This window comes from Lepisma saccharinum, chromosome 5, assembly GCF_977018435.1.
Source record: "Lepisma saccharinum chromosome 5, izLepSacc3.1, whole genome shotgun sequence".
Classification (NCBI taxonomy): Eukaryota; Metazoa; Arthropoda; class Insecta; order Zygentoma; family Lepismatidae; genus Lepisma; species Lepisma saccharinum.
In genome coordinates, this window is record NC_139233.1 from 90127597 (window position 1) to 90151481 (window position 23885).

Sequence of the window (23885 nt, forward strand, 5' to 3'; positions counted from 1 at the left end):
TTAAATAATCGACACATGAACACTATTCGAGACTTAGCGAGATGGGAGCGAAACAGTGGGATGTCTGTAAAATCGAGACATTCTTGATTTAATTTATTTTACTTCGCTTTCCTGCCACTTTTGGCTAAAGGCGAAGAGGAGTATGAATGATAACAGGAGATGAATGAAATGACAATCACAAACATATATGGACGACACAACACATGCCCTACAGAGGATTATACTGGCTCTGGTTCCAGGCGCCAGAGCCTCGCTACTATTCAAAACATAGTCAAGGGTCTACTACGTGGAAGTCGGGTTGATATTTGTATGTTCTCCGGAAAGGCCACCCCCTACATACCAGAAACAGACCTTCTTTGTCCAAGACTTATTGTTGTTGTTTTCGGTGGTCATAGAGATGAAGGTCGTCAAAGGATGTTCCGAGAATAACGCCATCCACGCAGCGAAGTATTAATGGGGGATCTCACTTCTATTGCGGTTGACTGTTCAGTAATGAACTGTGTTCACTGCCTTTGTGTACGGATTCAGTCACTACGAAATACTAGAAAATTATTTTCCAACACAGATGCACGAAAAGTTGCTAGCGTAATAATTTTCAAGATGTAGTGAAGAACACATTAAAACATATCAGGGGAAAAATCATAATTCGATTCTTTATCTTCTTTTCCGGGGACGAAAAATGCAATTAAGCCAAATGTTACGACCTCATGTGGGGGAAAAGGTAACAACGTTTATAATTTTTCTTCATTGCTCATTGTTGCCAGGTGGTGATTAGGTGGATCTTCGCACGACAAAGACTGTTAAGTGTTTCGTCAATTTGATTTTCCCTGTGGTGATTACGCATTGTCGCCATTTTCTGGTTGCCAGGGACTCGGAATTGTGTATCTGGGGCAAATCTGCAGGAATGTTTGTAGCGCTATTTTTTTGTTGGGAAAGATCACAGTGATGTGGAGCAACCAGATGTTGCCATTTCAGAAATTATGAAAAAAGGAGATATTAAAGTGCATTAAATTTAATCAACTCAATACTGCCGAGTTCCGTATCGCAGTAGTTAGCACAGCGAGTTTTGGGTTCGAATCCCGGCCTGGACATGGGTGTCCATTACGAGCGTCATCATATCATAACTCATCCTCATTGTCGCGACTAGTCAAAAGTGTCAGAAAAGCGACGTAAATAAAAATAGCAAATAAACTAAATGTTATCCTTCCTGATTTTTCTAGGGTTCCAAATGTATGCCTAGACATAATGTACGTCAATTTTGGCATGGTGGCAATTTTCCAGGTGGCAAAAAACCCTGAGAAATATATTTTTTTAATATTTACAAATTTTAAAATGTCTTCCCTTTTGACAGCCAGAAGCACAACTATACGATTTTAATATTTGTGCAAAAATTGGCATTCATATGAGCAGTCAAACCATTGAAATGGTATTAAACTTTTGCCCATTACACTTTTCGGATAGAGAGAAAGAGAAGGACGGGAAGAGGGAAAGTGGAGAAAGAAAAGGGTAAAAAGGGAACACGAGGAGAGGAAAAGAAAGAAAGTGAAATTAGATAAGGAAGGAAGAAGAAAAGATAGAAAAATAAAGATACAGAAAAACGGAGTACAAAGAAACTGAGAAAGAAAGAAAAACGGCAGAAAATCCAATTTTTTATTTGAATGGAATTTTCATTTTCTAGCCTCGAACCAAACGATCATATCTCTATCTCTCTCTCTCTCTCTCTCTCTCTCTCTCTCTACAATTTTATTTGGGTTATTTTACGCAATGTTTCATCCCTTTGGTTAATCGCGGCTGAACACTAATCTTAAAAAATAGATGAGACACAGTCCAATCAAAAAACAATCCAATTTTATTTATTATGGACGAATTCGTTCCATGAGTTTCTTCATCGCTTATAGCTTTAATCTAGAGATATTCGTATCTAATGCAAGAAGATGTGCCAAAGGCGTATTTAGAATACATTTTAAATTATACTCTTTACAATGTAATAATACAAAATACTTTTATATGCGTAATGAATATGATAGCAGTGGTTCTGAAATATAATCTTGTACCTTGTCCGGATATACAGTTCGCTCTTCAACATACAAACATATTTCGTGACTAGCAAAGTCATAAAACTATCAAAGCCTTAAAACTATCATCAATTCACCGTAACTGAAAACACGAAACTCAAGATGGATTACACACGCTTTATTATACGATAATTACACTACAGTTATTAAAAGCTCATGCATTTTGGGGCCGTAATAATACAATCCAGTCCCACTCGTGACGAAGAGACTACAAAATGTGCAAGCTGACAATGTACAACAAGTTTATACGCCTCTTTTGTCTTCGTTCGTTGACTTCACAACTGGTGGAAGCAAGATAGGGTGCTCCTCTTGAAGCCAGAAGCAGGTGCCTCGTTCGAAAAATAATATAACTCGGAACTTTCGAATCCCACGTAAACTTTACACGTTACACTCCTTAAGTTTCTTTTAATTTCAGAAATGAAAACTGTTAATTAAAATCCCATCATAAATGACACGTAATAAAGAATGTACAAGCGTCATTTTACAGAGATTATTTCTGGGTATATTCTCAACAGAGCGAGACGTAATAGAGATGACTATCGGCCTGGTCTGGCAGAAAACGATGTTCAATTGTTTCAGTCATCCCGAGTTGAGACCTGGCGCTGCTTTTTAGGAAAGATTTCTCGCTTGTCTTTTGTTTCTTTCCTGTTTTCTTTCTTTTATAATCGCTTGTTCGTTCGGCATTTACTTGCTGTTTCGCATACAAATCGAAATGTACAAGGGAAAGACTGAACGAAGAAAATAAAATCAGCTGTTGCTATCGTTGTTCTTCTTTTTGTATGAAGATCACATACATGGCAGCAGTGTTCCATTTAAAACGAATACCGTTTGTTTGTGATGTAGGAATACACCATCAATCGTAGATTACGTCTGATGTTCTCAACTTTGCACTTTACATTATTTCACAATGTTTTCAAAGCGAAGTTAAGGCAATGAATGTATGGATGATATCATTAGAACATGGTAAACGATCGAGAACATTTTGTGGAATGAAGTATGTGAAATTTAGAAGATTGCATGCACCGATAATAAGCTGTTAAAAGTTCGTGTTTGTGCCCGGAATCACACTGCACTAAGGTACTAACTACAGTACTGCATTGGACCACTTTCGCTCGCTCAAACTCGATCGAATTTTCCACGCTCGAGCGTGATTCGCTCGAATTTATAGAATATCAAATATCATTTCAATGGGACAAATGTGTACAAATATAGCCTACGTGTGAAATTCGTGCTGGTAGTTTCAGCCCATGATCATCTATTTATTTTCATAAGAGGATTGGTAAGATAGGCTAAACTACATTTTAACATGGAGATGATGACTGTGTTCACTTTAGTTTCAATTTCACTTCGTTTTTCACTTCACGAAGCATATTTGAAAGCCCAAATTACGGTTGTACGTGAACTACTGGGCTTCAAGCGTATAACGATCGTTTGCCTGTTCGAGCGTTATTCGCTCGAGCGAAAAAGACTCGATGCAGCTCTCTAGTACTAACTGTTAGTGCAATTTATTATTATTATTATTTTACTTGCGTAAGGTGTGTCCAGATCTCGTGGGGGGGGGGGCAGTGGGGTGAGGTGTGGGATGTGACAATCATAAACCTGAAATTTTACCACTGCAGCAACTCGTCTTCTGGAATCCTGTGTAACTGATGGGAAATATTTCAGATCTCCTCAAATTTAAAAAAAATTAAATAACCATTTTTAAGTAATTTGCACATATTATTATGTACCAAAAGAAAAGCCGAATATCGAAAAGGGCAACAAATAATTTTGTCTGTTTGTTATAAGGTGACCAGTCGTATCCTATTAGCCGGATCGGTTCCTTTTTCGAGTCATTTCGGGACGCCAAAATGTCCCTTTGGTGAAAATGACTTGCCGGCATTACTGCAACAATACATATTCTATACTATTACTATGAACTATGGCATTGATGGGTACAAATTATTTCACATGTCAATGTCAACTATGTGTCAGCCGGCCCCGTGGCGGAGTGGTTAGCACATCGCGCTCGACGCCAGGGGTACCGGGTTCGAATCCTGGCCTGGGAATGGATGATTGTGAGTGTCCATTCATCAATTTCGTCATATCATCACTCATCCCCCATCTTCGCAAACTAGCCAAAAATGGCACAATGGCTGTTTACCTGGAACTAATGTCCCCACTGAATGAGTGCTTTCGTGCGTGAATGGTTCGTGCAGAAGTGACATAAGGCTCTTTCAGTACGAACGTTTTTCGATCAATAAGTTCAATTTTATCACACGTGTGAGAACTTTTACAAAATGTTACTTGAAAAGAAGGATGTACCGATGAAGATCAATATCAACGAATGACTTCTATTATAAAAAAAGACTGCTTGGTTGGAGTGCAGTGCGTATCACCATATTTACGCAGTATTTTTTTTATTTAGTTCTCAAACATAAATATTTATGACGAAACAGTTTTTATATTAAAATGGGCACATTTCGCCGTCCCGTTTTGTACCGTTTTTCCTTCAGGTAAATCTGAAAATAATGTCAGTCTTTTTTTAAAAAAATCTGGTCACCTTATGTGATATGTCTGTCACAAACAATTTTATAAAAAAACTTCTAACTTCCAGAAAACCTATCTCACAATACGATTGGAACATGGCACTATTTGTTGCAGCAATATAATCCCGCTTTGCGCATTTCCTTATTTTTGGTCGCTTTCCCACTCTGGTTAATTGTGACGGTAGGTGAGATGCTATGGGGGAAAGGGCAGGATAGACCATCCCCTGTGTTTATAAAAAAATATTATACAGATTACCACATACAAAATTCTGTGCTAACTTTCGAACTTCAGAGAATTTGTATTTAAGTCTACCCTCCAGTTGACAATCTGAAGGCCCCATCCCCGCGAGGTACTTCTAATTTTTCTCTGGCATCGTTGTTGTGTGACGACGTGGATGAATCAAGGAAGACTAGATAAAACAGAGATTCGAACGCCGCAACTTGGATGGCGCAATCAACGAGATCGGCCAGTGGCCAGTATTTTGTGCATGTTACTGTGGTTATACTCTCAATTCAACAACTATTACTCCACTAATACACGTTTTACACCACTAATACAAGAATGCTGGAAGAAGCAACTTAAAATTATACTTGGTTCTCAAATGGTAGGTATACTATCTACTATCTAGGTATATGGAATAGTTTGGACACGCCAGTGGCGTTCCAGAGGAAGCCGTGGGGGTTCATGTCCACCTTTGGCATAGCTCTTCTAAAAATAAATCGAAAATATGTAAATATGCAGGGCTGGCCATCAGGGAAAAAAGGGCATGTACTCCTTCTTATGGTTATCATCATCCTTAGAATTCTAGACACGCCCTGGGCAGGATAGGATCATGATGGAAGAAGTTATTTAAACGTTAGCAACTCCTTCCTTCTGCCTCTTCTCATGAAGTAAGCAAGTTAAAGGACTTGATATGTTGTTTTATTTTGTTATTATCACAATATCAATGATTTTATTTCAACTTCTGCTCCTTCTAGCGTCTCATTTTTGTGAGGCTTTGATATTCTCTGAGGATTAATGGGACGTCAATGGCTTGGTTTTCGTAGAATTGGTGCAAGTTATACATTTGTAACATAATTAAGCCTTGTTTCCATATTAAAAACACCAAGATGCTGACCAAGGCAGTTTTTTTAAGATATAATAACACTCAACCCTGTATCACGATCTTCCTCAGACGAACTAAACTAAACAAAAAAAAAATTATACAGGGTTGAAACGTTACATGTTAAGTGTTATTATATCTTAATAAACTGCCTTGCTAAGCATCTTTGTGTTTTTAAATTATATATGAATTGTAAGCCTTGACGCCCACGATTGGTCTTGTTTTCTCGTGAACTCCCATATTTTGTTATATTTTCCAGTATTTGACGTTCTTTTTAGGGGAGGGTGGCCAGTAAATGGGAGGCTATGCCCCCTCCCCCCAATCAACCCGGCTTGAACGTGTCACTGAAGCAGCAGCGGAAATATGCTACATGTAATTTCAATTAAGAACTAGAAAATTAAAAGTAATCAAAAATGAAAGTACTTACTCCTCGATGCATTCCGAGGGTCTCTCGCTCTCATCAAGAACACGCAAAGTTTGCAAAGTCGTTTTCTTGCCGTACAACTGGCGATAGTACTTGTACTGATCGCCGTACACCCAGCACACCTTCCACCATTGCCGGCACATGAGCACGTTGCTCCCGCCGCCATTCTGAAGGACGTTCGGTGCCACGGGATCCTTCGCGACAGACATTGCGCCGCTCCGTTTTCACCACAAACACACACAAAACACAAAGAAACTCACTCACTACAAGCACCACAACCACCACACCTGAACACAACACAAACGCAGCGACAGACGAACGTTACGGATTCACCCCATCGAGTGATCTGCTGCTTCGACACGATATTTGTGCAAGGGGAAAATTTCTGGCAAAACTTCTTTCGTGGAATTTCTACCTGCCTTTTCTGGCCTGTTATTTCCAAGACGTAAGGCGCAGAAGGGTCCTTTGATCATTCATCTTGCTGTCAGGGGAGGTAGGAGGGAGTACAAAAAAAACTCAACAAGAACGGTTTCAACACGTGGGGTATTCGACATCACACGTGTTTAAAAAAGAGATGCCAGGTTAGAAAATAAACCTCTCACCACACGAGTTCACACACATGCAGAAGTCCATGACATTTGCTTCCTTCTGTTTATTGGTTTTTGACGGCAGGGTTAAAAGAGAGGTAATAGTGGGCTTTTTCTTTTTTTTAAAAAAAGCAGGCCGCCCAGAAACAAAGAAGCATATGGTCGAAATGCTTGCACTAAGCACTTTGTAGTTCTGAGACGGTTCACGATTGTTTCACAATGAGTCAGTCACAAGGCACTTCCGATAACGCTCTGGCTACACATCATTCGGACTGAATGAACAATGACTTGGATCACTGAAAAGTCACTCACGGTCTTGACACCAGTCCACGTGTTCCACCTGTCACAATCAGACGATTGACAACTTCCTGGAAATGTATATTCTCTGCTTCGAAACGAATTTTTCGGATTCCCAAATAGTTCTTCCATCGATTGTCAATGACCACGTGGTGTACCACGCCTTCCGTTAGCCATTGTTGACTACACGCCGCTACATCCGTGCCACTTCGGCTTTACCTGCGTTACTGGCTGGCTTCGGAAGAAGTGGCCTTCTCATGGCTTGTCCATTAGCGCTCAGTGTTGCCAATCGACGTAACTAAGATGGAACTCAAACATTCCATTACAAGTATATGTATATGTATTCCCGATGTATACATTTTCAAGCTGAGGGCTTTCAAGTCTTAAGTTTCAATAATCACATATTTAAGAGTAGTTACCAGGGTTGGCAAAATTTGTTTTTGTTTTTTCGAAAAAAAAACAATACATTCTTTTAACATGTTTTTAATGTTTTAAACGATGTTTTAAACAAGAACCGAAAAAAACATGTTTTCAACAAATAAAACGTTCAAACATAACGCCAGGAAGACATTTTTTAATGAATAATGATTAATAAAGAATCTGTTAATAATAATCCACGTTCCTAGTTATAAAGTAAACGCCTGACTAACTTCTTAAAATACTTATTTTTGTTAATCTTAAATCTCGCATGTAAACTGTTAAAGAATCTTCAACAAATGCACAGTTGCCAGGCCCCAGTATATCGACGTGGTGGTAGCTAGAGGGCTACTCTGATTTTTTAAATATATTTTTTTGTGAATGCAACAAAATATTGACATTAACAACTATATGAAGTGTATTAAGTAAGGAACAAACTGTTTAATCCATATAATATTAAATTTTAAAAATGTTTGAAACACTTGTAAAAAAAGAAACGTAGGTGCTTTAAAGGGGGCCACGGGTATTTATCACAATATCTTTCCTTATTAATTGAACATATATTTTCAGCCACTTAAACAGATTTCTGTGCACAGTAAATAAACTAACACTGAATGAATGAAAAGACAAAGTTACAAAATCCGCAAATAATCACAGATTATCAAACATCAAGTATCAAAATGTGTTTTAAACACGTTTAAAAAAAACATGTTTAAAGCACTTTGTTTTAAACATGCCAACCCTGGTAGCTACGGTCAGTGCATAAATTGGAAATTCTTAGCTAGGGAAAGTTTGGTCGAGCCTTGGATTCAGCTTGGGGGACGCTCCAATGGTTGGCAACGAGAGAACAACCGGGCCAGGAAAGATACTCCTGAAATTTGGAAAGCATTTTCTATTAACAAATATTTTGTAGTGGGAATACGATTGGAATTTTTCGGTACGAGTTAGTGAGTACCTGTTTTAAGTCCAACTATGCACAGATAGGTCAATCGGGACTGGGACTACAGTTTGAAGTAGAATCCGAACTAATAAGTGGCTCCAAACAGCTATCGAACGCGTAGTCTTTTGATAACAATGTGACGACATTACCACTACGCCATCGAGAGGCTCTGGATTTATTCAGTGTTCACAATGAACAAGCCAATGGAAATCAGAATTAATTTATCAAATGTATGAAATTAATTTAATGACGTTGGCCTGAAGAACTGCAAATTTCATGGGATCCAGAGCTTGACAGCTAATTTAAACCTACTTTCATATTTGTCAAGACACATTCGAACTATTACCCTTTCTGATTATGCCACAGTTTATTTATTAATATTTAATTTGAAGAAAATATATTTGCCAGTAAAATTGCTGTGATGGGGGCATAGACTTTTAAAAAAGGAATTTACCGGGCTGCGAACTCACGAACGTTGACAACCACTGCTGCAAAGATTTGCGTCAGTAGAAAGACACGGTGGGGGGATCATGTTCTCTTCAGCCCGTCCACTCCACAAACATGAAAAACTTAAATTAATTTACTTATCCCCAAATTCCAGGTGCTGCTTAGAGGTACAGTCAACTGCAATAAAAATGGGGCACCTAATCCTAAAATACTGCCGTTATGTGTGTTGCCTACCTACGGCGACGGGCGAACTTTCTATTAAAGTTCCTATATCACCCTAGACTGATTAGAAAATACAAGATGACGAAAGTCACAAAAGTCCTCACCTGATTTTCTTAGCGTTTAGCTTGGGTTTTAAATTAAACAAAGTAGGTTTTTTTGTGTTAAACTTTTATTGATACTTCTAAGTTTTATGTCCTCAATTTTTAAAGATAACATCCAATAAATGACCACCATTCGAATTGATGCAAATTTGGGCTCTTTTTATTGCGTTTTCCATTGTATTGGAAAGAATCTTCGGGGAAATGTTTTCATTTTCATGCTGAATATTGTCCATTAGTTGCTGCAACGTCTCTGGCTTATTCACATAAACCAATGACTTCAAATATTCCCAAAGGAAGAAAGACGTCGAATGGTTTGCGGTGTGGGCGCTGGACGATTGGGAAACTGTCGTCTAAATTCTCGTTGTGTCAAGATTACAGATAGATTATTCCTTAAAAATATTGTCACAATTTTTCCACGTTCTTGTGGGGTTTACTTATTCGTTTTCGCACACGATAAATTTCGTGAGTATCTTCTATTTAACTGACGAAACACTACTGATATAAACAACAAGATGTCAAAATAAAGGTCAGTTCAAATACGATTATGACTTTTGCGCCACCTGTTATAAATCAGAAATTATTATAGTTTCTTTCAGTCTCCTTACTCTTAGCCGGACCCTGTGGATGAGTGGTTAGCACATCGCGCTACGACGCCAGGGGTCCCGGGTTCGAATCCTGGCCTGAGCATGGATGTTTAGTGAGTGTCCATTCATCAATTTCATCGTATCATCACTCATCCCCATCTTCGCAAATTGGCCAAAAGTGGCACAAAAGGCGAAATAAAATAAACCAACTCAAATAAATAAAAAGTCTCCTTACTCATCTTTAGGTAAGGTTACTCAACAATTTTGCATTCACATTACAATTTCCCGGGTTCGAATACCGGGTTTGGGATAAGTGTTCGCTATGAGTGTCTCCTCATCAATTTCATCCTATCGTTACGCATCCTCATCACGTGCTCCACCCGCTCGCTCTCTTCCCTTCTCTACCGTTATGTGCGGCGTTGCTCCAGACTCCTGTGACCAGGCGCGGATCCACGAGGAGGGCAATCGTCCCTTTCGCTGCCAGGTTTTTCCAAATCCATAATCTGGAAGACTCAAATGTTCTTTTAAACAGCCTCCACAATATTTATTAAAGTTTGGTTTAAATCCACTTTATGCTCATGATAGGCTAATCGGAACTGGACCTACAGTACCTGGGTTTTCTCGACGGGGCACTGGCAACTTTGTTGCCTTGTAATCAAGAGGTCCCCGGTTCGATAGCCGGTGGAAGCACGTGGTGGTCTGGATCCCACTGCTAATAGCGAAGATGATGAACCCGAGACCCCTGGCGTCGTAGTGCGCTGTGCTAACAACTCCGCCACGGGGGCCGACTCGTGCAGTTGACAATGTCATGGGAAGCAGATTACTCGGTTCGAATTACGGGTATCTTAGTTCATTCTCTCCTATTTCAACATCGACCATGATCACCGACAGTGGCACAGGAACGGGGGAAGAGGCGTTGTACATCGGACACTCACTCACAAATTCTTGGGAGGAGTAGAGTAAATAATTTCACAGGTGTTCAAAGAATTTCGTTTCCGACACTTAGAAGCAAAATGGTCCATTTGTCCACACAGAGGCGACGACTGGGTAACCAAAACCGGGGGTGCAAGGTGCCAAAACTAAGGGGGGCAAAGACAGTACATTTCGCTTTGTAGATAAGGTTTAGCATATTGGGGGGGGGGGCAAAAGTGGTGAAATGTAAGGGGGCCCTAATCGCCACCACTGCACATCATCTCCCTAGACAAAGAATCGAAAACACTGTGAACCTATTAATATACTATATATATTTATAAAGAGCTAAAAAATGTTTCAAAACTGTGCAAAAAGACGACGTGACGCCTAGAGCTTGTATGTTCCTCAATTGTAAGTATCTGCAAAACCTGTAAAAAAACTAACTTAAAAATAGCCATACATATATTTCTCTAAAATAATTTAAACTGTTTTGTGAATACTGGTTTCTCTTACTGGCAGTACAAGGATGCAAATTTTAGTTTAAAAATTGAGAGCTACGTGACATATACGTACATGGAGTTTGAACTTTGTATCCCCCCCCCCCCTTGCGCCGCTGATCGTCGAGGTTAACATTAAGACCAAATCATGAAAAATTCATTCAATAATCTTCATTATTTTTGTTTAACTTGGCACATATGACATAATAATTTCATTGCATCTTACCTCATTAAATGTTAAAATAACTTTTCGTACACCCCAACATAAAAAAAAAAACTATAAAAAATCATCCAGTAATATAGACTAATTTTCCTCATTACTTCCAGGCAAACGCTGGTACAGTCAAGTCTGCTCTGTAAGTCTTAAACTTTTTTGGATCAATAAATGCTGAAGTGGCAACACTGCGTTGTTTCCCTCTGGGTCTTTCACTCCACCTCATTCGGAACGGCCCAGCTTGTCTTGGTGCGGCTCGTGTGGGCAAAGAAAGCAAGGTAAGGCGGTTGGTAGACTTGCGTGACTGTCAGGTAGCAGCCCCAGGGTAGATCTTCCCACCCAGAGCACATCTACTGCGCCGCGTTCCTACTACGTAGGGTCAGAGGTGGCTGTGTGAGAACTACGCCACTGCCAGAGTTTTCAACTGGTAGGCAGATTCTTGCTTTGCTTGCCAAGACTGCATTGGTGTAGCAAGACAATCTCGCTTTCGGAGAATTCTGGTCTGATGGTCCTGGTTGGCAACATTCTCTCTCATTCTTTCTTACACTTTTTTCCCTTCTTTATCAGTTTCAATTCCTCTCTTTCTTTCTTCGTCGGTTTCTGTATCGCTTTCTTCTCTCTCTCTCTCTCTCCCATCTCTCACACTTTTCTTCCCCTCTGCAGCATTCTTCCTTCCTCTCTCTCCAAATTTTTCCTTCTCTCTCTCTCTCTCTCTCTCTCCCCTCTTTCTTCTTTGGGGTCTCACTTTTCCTCGATTTCTCTCTTTTTCTTTCTTTCTTCTTCATTTCTCTCTCTCTTTTTCTTCTTCAGCTTTTCTCTCTTTTCCTTCTTGTCTCTCTTTTTCATTCTTTCTTCTTCGTTTCTCTCTCTCTCTTCCATCTTCGGCTTCTCTGCTTTTTTCTTTTCTCTCTCTTTTATTATTTCTTTCTTCTTCGTTTCTCTCTCTTTCTTCTTCGGCTTTTCTCTTTTCTTCTTTCTCTCTTTTCCTTTCTTCTTTGACTTTTCTCTCCTTTTCTCGATTTCTATCTTTTTTGTTTGTTCTTAATTTCCCTCGGATTTCTCCCTTTTCCCATATTTTCTCTTTTTCTTTCGTTCTAAGTTTCTGGCTTTCTTCCTCGTCTTTTTCCTTTAATCCATCAGGAATATGTTTCTGTGTATCTACAGCAAGAGCGATTAAACATTGTACCCAACACCTACGAAATTGAAACAAAAGGTGAAACATTGGTTTGGAGTATTTAAAACAAAAGTGTTTAAAACATCATATGTTAAACGTTGAAACAAATTTCTAATTCAATAGTATTTGCATGAAATGGCTGTGTTGTATTTTATTGCACCATATGCTATATTCTGGAAAACGGCGAATAGGGCCGGACAACAGCGAAATAATTGGAATCTTCCCGAATATATGTTTTGAAATAACATAAATATGTATTTTAACAGTTTACCAGAAACACGATTACAAAATAAGCTTCTTAGCATATTTTAAATATCTTATTTGTTTAGGTCGACCTTTGGGACGAAGTGGTTAGTACAGTGCTCTACGATTCTCTCGGGTTCGAATCCCGATCCGGGAATGGGTGCTCTTTGTATATTCCCTTATCACAGAAATCATCCTCATCGTTGCGATTAGCCAAAAGTGGTAGAACAGCGACGTAAAATAACCAAATCAATCAATTAATTTTGTTTGCTTGAACAAGTTTTTTGTTCTTGAATAAAATACCGTTGAAAACGAAAAAGTGTCATTTGTTTCTTTTGAAGAAAAAAATGTTGCCAACCCTGCATAATAATAGCTGAGGCGGTTGCCAACTCGTGTGCAGTTGTTCAAGCTGAACTCGACGAAATGGATCCAGGCGAATCTTGCCGGTTCATGATAATTAACCGTGTAATCGCCCAGCACGACAGACTTTTAGTGCCTCGGAGGATTTAATTGCTGGCTGCTTCTGTATTGCGTCGTTTTAATTATTGCTTTTGTTACGCAGTTCCTACAGCGGGGCTTATTGTACGAGAGAAGCTCTGGATTCCCACGATGGCCTCTCCGAGAGCAACAGGTGTGTCGAAATCGACAGGTGTCTGCAAGCCGACTGTCGGCGGCCAGGATGTTGCTGCTTCCGATATAAAGAACCTGCTGCTACACGCTTACCAACAGCTTTTGAGTTTTTGCAACAATGTTATTATTCTTAATAAATATTCATGTTTTGTTTTCAATTCATTTGGAAGCGTTTGGTGACATTACACTTTCTTACGCTGTACTACTGCTAGTATCAGTATGGTTACAGATGTGAACCAACTGAAGAAATTAGAACATTATATCATTATAACTATTATTATTATTATCATTATTACCAAAGAACTAGGAGGAGGGATTGAACTGACAATGTGCAAATTAAAGTTTTGTTTGGGGGGGGGGTAAATAATTTGGCGTTCTACTTGAAGCAGAGAAACGAGCATTATTATTATTCTCCATTCTTTAACTCTACATATATGTTGGTGTTCGGCTCAATTTCAGTTCATTGTTCAAGAAATAGAACCACGATTACATAATACATTAATTGTTTCAATTTCACTTTATGCAAAGATAAGGTAATCAGGATTGGACCTACAGTTTAAAGTAGTATTGGAGTCACTATGCGCCTCCACCGATTATCGAACACGGTACTTCTTGATTACAAGGCGACGACGTTACCAGTGCGCCATCGGGGGAAGCCATAATATTTGCATTGTATATATATATATATATATATATATATATATATATATATATATATATTCCATCGTCCTCTGTAAGAAACATACGTATAATTTGAAAAGTTACAAAACTTCCCAGAAATATATTTGAAATTATATCACTGCATATTTCAGGTAAAATTATTTTAACTTTAAAGCTAGTGGGTGTAGACAGCCGAAGATTTTGCAATTTTCTTGTTCTCATCCTGACAAAAAATGTGACATGTTCTTTTCTTAAAACAAAAAATACCACTGTTTTTATAAAGCACAAGAAAATACGAACATGAGACCCGAGAGCTGTCAGTAAATGCCACTCAGGATGTAAGATATCGTTCTTTATTCATGCCTAAACAAAATCAAATCCAAGTGTTAAGAAATTTAAATACCGGTAAGTATATTTCACTTCTTAACACGCACTGTACTTATGTATATAATACTGAATTCTTGATAAAACATCACTTTACACTATTCAACTTCTCAAGTTCTTACAACAGTCAATCAATGATATCTCCCCCCAATAAGCTAGGGCCTCCCCGATGGTGCAGTGGTAGCATCGTCGCCTTGTAATCAAGGAGTCCCGGGTTCGATCCGGTGAAGGCACATAGTGGTTCGAATCCCACTTTAAACTGCAGGTCAGGTCCCGATTATCTTTACTGTGCATAACGTGGACTTAAAACACCAAATCAAACAAGCAAAGAAACCCAATAAGCTACATTATACTTCAAATAAAAACCCATCGTAATCCGAAAATGTATATACTCAGGCATATCAACACACTCTGACGTTATCAAAACCAAGCTGTAATAACAGCGTTAGCCTAAAAGAAATACAGTTTAAACGCTTTATAAATTGAAATTTGTTTGTTACATCAGAAAGCATTTAGTACTGTTGTATAGAGAAAGTCTTTATAGTTCACGACCTCCACTTTTCGTTTGTATTTGTGACGTCAGCATCACGTGAGCACCCTTGACGTCAGTCAAGCGATAATGCTGTTAGCCAGGTAGAAAAGACTTTCTGTGTGCTTGAATTTGCAAAAACAAATTATGTTACTGTTGTACAGCGTCGTTTTAGAACATGGTATGGCAAACAACCACCCACAAGGCAGTCCATCTATGTTTGGAGAAAGACATTTGAGGAAACTGTGGGAGGAGAACCGGACTATCGCATTGATATCTGTCTTGTTACAAAAGGGTCACACATAGAACACTTGTAACTTACCAACGTAGACTTCACGACGTACTCTTCAAACCATGTAAGTATTTCAGCCCTATTATTAAAACTCTTCATTCTGTAAAACTTTGAAAGTACCTATTTCTTTTAGGCTAACCCTGTATTTGAAAAACAAAAAAATCATATGCTAAGTTACAAGATTGTAAAATAACAGCAAGAACTAACTATCTCTATTTGTCGAACGGGAATGGTCGTATCAAACTTCTAATCTTACTTTCAACAGCCTTTTTGGCGGCGACACTAGCGCTCCGGTGGTAGTTTGAAGTACTACGCATGAAGGAATGAAAAAGATAATGTCGGCATGCACGTACGGTTCAAGTTACTCCAGAAAGAGTAATGAAGGAAAGCAAACGTTTACAAGCGCTCGAGAAAATGTCTGCCGTACAGAACAACTGCTCGCTCCATTAGCCACCTGTCAGAGCGCTCATGGTCGTCTTTTGTTTTGGAAGTTGACGCTGCAATCTCTCTCTACTTAGAGCCACTTAGAGCAGCCCTTATCGTGAGACTTAGCATCAGAGCTCCGTTTAGCACGTGAGCAGGCGCCCACGTCTAGCCGGTCTCTTTGGGAAACTTATTGTTTGGGGAAAGAATTACCACTAGCTGGAAGAAGAGCTTCAATAATTTCAAATGGCTACAGAAACATTTGTAGTCGAGAAAATATTGCACAGAGAAAGATAAAGAAAGATAAGGAAAGAGCTGAAAAAAAAACAGGAAGAGAGCGAGAAACAGAACAAGAAAAAGTGACAGAGAAACAAATGAAGAAAACAAGTTCGATGAGAAATATAGGAATAAATAAAGTAAGAGAAGAGTTAACTGAAAGAAAGGAAGAATGAATTAGAATAGACAAGGACGTATTTAGGGAGGTCCAAGGGATCCAGGGGGTCCGGACTCCCTCCGAAAGACTAAGTACAAAAATTAAATAATGAAATAATAAAAAAACTAAAATTAAATAATGAAAACACTCTTGTTTAATCCAGGGGTTAATTAGTTTCGCCAAACTAATTGGAAAGCAAGGATTATATTGTGATGTTGCCCTGACACGGGGGCAGGATTGAACACTCGTCGTGGGCTGAAAACTTGGACGCGATAAGTTTTGCCATTAATAATGCAACGAATTCGATGACTGGGTTGAAGCCGTCATTTTTGTTCTTTGGACGTGATTTGTACACGCCGCATGACACTCGGAAAATGGAGCTTCAGAGGGAAGATGGAACCGAGGAGGACGTCACGGCGGAGAGACAGATGGATTACGTCATACAGTTAAAGGAAAGAATGGGCGCGGCTTTCGAATTTGCAAGAGAAAAAGAAGAAAAGACGAGGCAAAAGGCGTCAAGGGCCTACAATAAGGGCAGAAGAAGGGTTAATCTTCGTGTCGGAGATCGAGTACTGCTTCAAGAGCATAGAATTTCGTCTGCTTTTAATAAGCAAACTGCGTGCTTTTTCCCGAAATTCAAAGGGATCTACAGAATTCTGAATTTCACTACTCCAAATAATGTTGTTTTGGAAAAGGAGGGTGAGGGGAAGAGAGTTCTGGCTAACGTTGACCAGCTGAAGGTCGTTCCGAGAAGAAATTTGAGAAGTGTGAGGGAAAGCACTCGTCCCTAAATTCTACCCTGAGAATGCATCTCAAGGGGAGGGGGTAGAAGGGTTGTGAAAAATGATGGAAAGGAAGCCGAGTGACCGACTTCTTGTTTGTATAGTTAATTAAGTTCCTGATTTATTGTCGCTACACATTTGAGTTCTGGTAAATTTATTTCATGTGAATATAAGATTTAAATTACGGACTGTTGGATTTTATGTTATGTCAACCTTTTGCCGATAAAGGGTGGTGACAATTGTGAACATGAAGACATGAGATTTTCATCGCTAAGAGAATGCTGAAGGATGACAGTTCGATGCCCGGAAAAGGAAAGGGAAAGTTTCCTTATAGATGAAAAATGGGAAAGCCATTTTAAAGTCGGGTCGTGTGATCGAACGATAGAACCTTGAAAGCATTTGAAGCTGAAATTCGACAGGAGTCGAACCGAGTACCGCGGATGTCCCAGAGGCAAGGACTAGGGGACTATGGAGCCGGAGGTTCTTCGGATGGACCGAGGAGGAGGCTGAGTCGACCCTAGAGCGGGAGCTGGACATGTTCGTTGGAAGGTGGAGGAACTGAATCTGTCTGAACCTGGGAGCAGTCCAGATGACCAGATGGCTGAGATGTCCAGGAGATTCCAGAATTCCAGTAGGAAGAATCCGTGTGGAAATAGGATATTTAGTGCAGTGAAATCGAGACTCTTCTTTTTCAGAGACGTTTTTAACGTGTAGTGAAAATAACGTTATCAGTGAACTTTTTCTTTTTCAGATACAGTGCTTAACTTTTCTCAGTGACTTTAAGACAATTCACACATACTGAAATTTAAATTTCAGATTGAATTGTAACGCTGGGGAGGGGGAATCTGTTACCCTGCCCCCGTGTCAGGGCAACAGTGTTTTTTTCTCTTATTTAAATATTTTATTAATATGTTAATTAATTAGGTAATTACGTGTATAAACATATATATGTGTTATTAGTGTAAATCAATTTATTATGCATTTTTAGGTTCATATTATTCCATGTATAAATACCATGTAGCTCTCTGTTCTTTCTTCGTGTTTCGAACGTTCAGAAGAAAGGCGGGCAGTTTAGCTGTTAAAAGATTAAAAATTTTGAAAGAAGGGCGGTTGGCAACAGACGCCAACCAAACGTATATAAACTCCCAGATGAGAGTAGGGGAGGTCGGCTGTTGGAACTGAGACTTGGAAGGGAGAGGCTGTTTTTGCTTCGGTTAGCTAGGACCGGAGGACAGGTCTCCCGAAACGGATGCTGTAAGAGATTGGATTGCCGGGCAAGCTAGTGCCTTGGTGTCCAGTTTACAGGTAAAAAGGTAGTTGTACTGGATGTTATTTTGAAGTAATTACGGTGCGCCGGGCAGCCTAGTGCCTTGTCACCGTGGAGGTTGAGAAATGTACACGTCGGGCGGCCTAGCGCCTGTTAAGACGTTTCTTGGAGTAACGCGAGTCTACCTTGTGACAAGCGTACTTCAGATGTAATTCATGAAATGTAAAGCATCCAGGTACAAACAATAGAGATTCCAACATCAAAAATTAGAGTTTTGGCCCGATAAATAATTAGAGAAATGAACGTTCGGAAACGACTTGTATATATTTCAAATTTTACGTTAATTAAACTATAGAAAATATCCAAAATTTCAGTTTTTAATTTCACACATGCTGGACAAGGTAATTTATCCCCTATAGCAATAAGGTTTCGAAAAGGTTATCCGTTGTCTCTTGTAGTTAATTATATAATTATGTTGACTTGTAGCAACCCACGTGCATTGTCGTACAAAGAAAGATACCCCTAGACAAATCTGAGCCGAGTACGAAGTGCAACGAACCTCGAGTGCGGAGGCAAAGTGTGGGGGGGCCAAGCGAGTAACTTATTTATTTGTGTTTTTTTTTCTTATTGAAATATTTATTAATATGTTAATTAATTGGGTAAACAAGTGTATAAACATATATATGTCTGATTAGTGTAAATCAATTTATTATGCATTTTTAGGTTCGTATTATTCCATGTATAAATACCATGTAGCTCTCTGTTCTTTCTTCGTGTTTCGAACGTTAAAAAGAAAGGCGGGCAGTTTAGCTGTTATAGATTAAAAATTTTGAAAGAAGGGCGGTTGGCAACAGACGCCAACCAAACATATATAAACTCCCAGATGAGAGTAGGGGAGGTCGGCTGTTGGAACTGAGACTTGGAAGGGAGAGGCTGTTTTTGCTTCGGTTAGCTAGGACCGGAGGACAGGTCTCCCGAAACGGATGCTGTAAGAGATTGGATTGCCGGGCAAGCTAGTGCCTTGGTGTCCAGTTTACAGGTAAAAAGGTAGTTTGTACTGGATGTTATTTTGAAGTAATTACGGTGCGCCGGGCAGCCTAGTGCCTTGTCACCGTGGAGGTTGAGAAATGTACACGTCGGGCGGCCTAGCGCCTGTTAAGACGTTTCTTGGAGTAACGCGAGTCTACCTTGTGACAAGCGTACTTCAGATGTAATTCATAAAATGTAAAGCATCCAGGTACAAACAATAGAGATTCCAACATCAAAATTAGAGTTTTGGCCCGATAAATAATTAGAGAAATGAACGTTCGGATACGACCTGTATATACTTCAAATTTTACTTTAATTAAACTATAGAAAATATCCAAAATTTCCGTTTTTAATTTCACAAACGCTGGACAAGGTAATTTATCCCCTATAGCAATAAGGTTTCGCAAAGGTTATCCGTTGTCTCTTGTAGTTAATTATATAATTATGTTGACTTGTAGCAACCCACGTGCATTGTCGTACAAAGAAAGATACCCCTAGACAAATCTGAGCCGAGTACGAAGTGCACAGAACCTCGAGTGCGGAGGTAAAGTGTGGGGGACCAAGCGAGTAACATATTTATTTGGGGGCCTGTCCGGGATTGAACTTAGTTATTTGAGGTCTTGTCGCAGGATATTGAACGAGATTTTTGATTTGAAACTTAATATTCACGTAAGCGCTCCCCAAAGATTCCACATTTCCTTCCGCAAGTATTACTTTTGTTTTGCAACCCTTCAATTTTACTCCATTTGTCTTCATCTTCTCGAAGACCTCCAAAGACACAAAGTTATTGGACGACGCCGTATCAATACATGCGTGTACTTCCACATTAGCCACGTTGCATAAAACGATAGGTTCCCTTACGTCTTTTACATTTACGAGCGCCTGTTAAGACGTTTCTTGGAGTAACGCGAGTCTACCTTGTGACAAGCGTACTTCAGATGTAACATCCAGTACAACTACCTTTTTACCTGTAAACTGGACACCAAGGCACTAGCTTGCCCGGCAATCCAATCTCTTACAGCATCCGTTTCGGGAGACCTGTCCTCCGGTCCTAGCTAACCGAAGCAAAAACAGCCTCTCCCTTCCAAGTCTCAGTTCCAACAGCCGACCTCCCCTACTCTCATCTGGGAGTTTATATACGTTTGGTTGGCGTCTGTTGCCAACCGCCCTTCTTTCAAAATTTTTAATCTTTTAACAGCTAAACTGCCCGCCTTTCTTCTGAACGTTCGAAACACGAAGAAAGAACAGAGAGCTACATGGTATTTATACATGGAATAATATGAACCTAAAAATGCATAATAAATTGATTTACACTAATAACACATATATATGTTTATACACGTAATTACCTAATTAATTAACATATTAATAAAATATTTAAATAAGAGAAAAAAACACTGTTGCCCTGACACGGGGGCAGGGTAACAGTGATCATACGACTTTTAATGACAGTTGCAGAAAAGATTTATGCAAGATTTCTTACTACTTATAACGTAACATACATGAAATATCACAAGGAACTTTACTTTTCATCAACTGGATCTAACATTTTTTTAATACTCAATAAATATTCATTTTTTATCTATTTGCCTTTTTTATTTATTTACTCTTTATCATTAATTTCCTTACCAGGGCAGTTTTTTTTAAATTAAGAAAGAAAGATTGATAGAATAGACTAACATATAAATTAAGAGAACAGAAGGACATAAGAAAGAAAGAGATAAGGAAACGGCAAAAAATAGAGATAAAGAAACAAAAGAATAAATAATAGAAGATAAACAAAAGAAGAAAGGAGGATAAACAAAACTAAACTCTGTGGTACAAAAGCTCTTCAAGCACCAAGGCCCTTCGAGATCGAAGGAACAAGAGAATCCCGAAATCATCTTGTCCATCCCTCAAACTGGTCCAGCGAAATGATCCGAAGAGTGAGTTCTCCCAAAACAACATTTATTATGAAGAGCGGAACACATTTTCGGGCAGTGGTAATCTACAATCCTCCATCGTCGAAGGAGCAAAGGAGAGTTCACATAGCTCTTGAGAGCTGTGAACGACGAAAGCAAGCATGAACTCGCCTGTAGTAATAGCCAATTAGCAAAGCCATGCTAAGGAATGAAGCACATAAGAGCTGAGCTGTTTCAGGTTCCACCTCAAAACAAGATGAGTAAATTACCGAAACCAATACTAAGGAGCTTCCAGTCTTGTGGCCAAGACACTAACTGATCGACGCACAATCTCGCCACCGCAGGTTCTCGGTTCGAGTCCCGGCAATTTAGATTTTTCACTTTTGTCTTTCCCTTCATCTATTCCATTAGCCGGCCCCCGTGGCGGAGTGGTTAGCACATCGCGCTACGACGCAGGGGATCCCGGGTTCGAATCCTGGCCTGAGCACGGATGCTTGTGAGTGTCCATTCATAAATTTCATCATATCATCACTCATCCCCATCTTCGGAAATTAGCCAAAAGTGGCACAAAAAGCGAAGTAAAATAAAGCAAATCAATCAATCTATTCCATTAAATTGCCATTCGTTCTCATCGTTACGCTTATGGGGAAAGGGATGTTGTACAGGGCGACTCAAGACGCGTGCGTGCACGTCTCTGCTTTTCGGGTAACTTTCTCCTTCTCTTCAGCAACTTCCCCTTTATCTTTCTACTTGGCACGGGTAGACGAGTAACCTTTCAAATTTGGTCTCGTCTCATCTTGGTCCAATTTAATACCTGACACCAGGGGAGGATCAAAATAAAATTTTTACTCGGGAGAGGTGGATTTTCGGTGCACCCCTACTTTAAACACTGGTCCCCCCTTCCATTTTCCTCAATAAAAACATCTTATACATTTACGATCTTAATGTCGAAAAATAATAGCCTTATTTTTAAAATACTTCAAGTGTTACCGTTAAAGTAAATCTTTATTGCAGGTATGTAAAAAATAGTTTTGCAATTTCCTTATTATGATATGCAGCAGTAACTTCAATTAATTCCTCCATAGATATCCAAGTGTTTTAAAAATAAATAGCCATGCTTATGTAATCAGAAAGAAGGTTTTGGTGATACTCATGGAGCTGTCCCGCCACCTACCGACCTGTTGGGTTTGAATGAGTCAAGGCAAGGACTTATAAAACCACTTCCTGCTTCCTCGAAAATAGGCAATAGCTCGGCTGGAGAGTTCCATGAACTAACGGATCACTGCACTTCAAACAATTTAGAACAAATGCTGAAAAACGTTCCTGAAAGTATACTTATGTAACAAAATTACTATTTAACTATTTAGTGTCTATTATTTTAATGTTCCTCAAAAATAAAGTAATTTATTGTATATACGTGCACGTAAGTGCATTTCTTGTATAAAACTTAACGCGGTGAGAGATACCAAAAAAGACAAAATTTAGTTTGTAGACTATCCTGCCATCTATTGGTTTAAAAGGACTCTAATTCAATCACTGATATAATAACGACTATATTTTCAGCTGCAATGTGATTCCTGTAGCAGAAATAGTATGACAGATCCCGTCTTAAAATGGAGTAATGCTGCGCAAAGCAAACATCAATTATTGCATCAACGTGTGGATATGTAGAGTAAACGGACGATCCTTCATTTGACGACCAAACGCAGTGAGCCAGGATGCTGCCATTCAAGTGGGACGAACCAGTTCAGTGAAGGAGGTCAGAATATGGCGGGTGAACGAAAGTTATCCTCACTAGGTGCAGCCCGTCCTATCATCAAGGCAAAAACGAGAACAAGAAGTAGCGATGGATGACGCAGCCAATCTTTCTTCCAGTGCCTCTCGCCGAAGAAAGCAGGACCCTCGACCGATAGCTCACATTTCAGCCTTTGATGTTTGGCGGTGCGTTCAAGAGCCAGCCTATTATGGATTCTTTACTAACGAGGCTCAGGAACGCCTTGTTGGAGGTGGAGTGTGATGGTATTCCACGATTTAAAGGATTCTTGAGAGGTTTCAGATGTAATCAACCCCTACAATGGTCAAGAGGGGTCAAGAGGTTTCAGCGTTCGGATGGATTACTTTATAAATGTATCTGAGTTACTGTTACTTAGTTCAAGAAGTAACTCAGTTGTTACTCATTTTGAAAAGTAATTCAGTTACAGTTTAGAATGATACTTTTCTTGCAAGCAAATTACACACATCAATGATCATTAACTGTAATAAAGTAAATGTATGAATACTTAGGGCCTCCCGATGGCACAGTGGTATCGTCGTCGGCCTGTAATCAAGTGGTCCCGGGTTCGATACCCGGTGGAGGCACATGGTGGTTCGGATTCCACTTTAAACTGTAGGTCCAGTCCCGATTAGCCTTCCTGTGCACAAAGTGGACTTAAAACAACTCTTCAATGAATACATATATGTGTTTTATTTATATTTGTGGTACACAAGTCTTCATTTATATTATTATATCAATTAAAAATGTGATGGAACAACGAGTCAGTTTCGCTTGCATGATTTTTAGATTTTAATTCGAAAAGTCTTTTCTATGCCGGCAACGGTACCTATTCTGTATGTGGTGGCATCAAATCACCACGCTGAGCGAAGTCTTGCCTACGTCACTCTTGCCCTACCGTCTACAATATGTTTCTTTCCCTTCCATTCGAAGTTCAACAAGATCCAAATTAGCATGTAACGTAGCGTAGCTTCCTTGCCTTGGGCGATTTTACAAAAATACTTTCACCTTAGCATCCA

General features: G+C 39.4%; 1 protein-coding gene across 2 annotated transcripts in view; it reads right to left on the bottom strand.

Moving 5' to 3' along the window:
• LOC145987939 (uncharacterized) overlaps window positions 1-23885 on the bottom strand; it is a 351180-nt gene that overhangs the window by 237837 nt on the left and 89458 nt on the right. Inside the window, exon 1 of one of the 2 annotated variants that reach the window (XM_083122773.1) lies at window positions 6134-7222. The exons of the other annotated variant lie outside the window; for it this stretch is intronic. Coding sequence (XP_082978899.1) covers window positions 6134-6339 — 206 coding nt within the window. The 5' untranslated portion in view covers window positions 6340-7222. Of the gene's footprint in view, window positions 1-6133; window positions 7223-23885 lie in introns of those variants that run through there. 2 annotated transcript variants of the gene reach the window in all.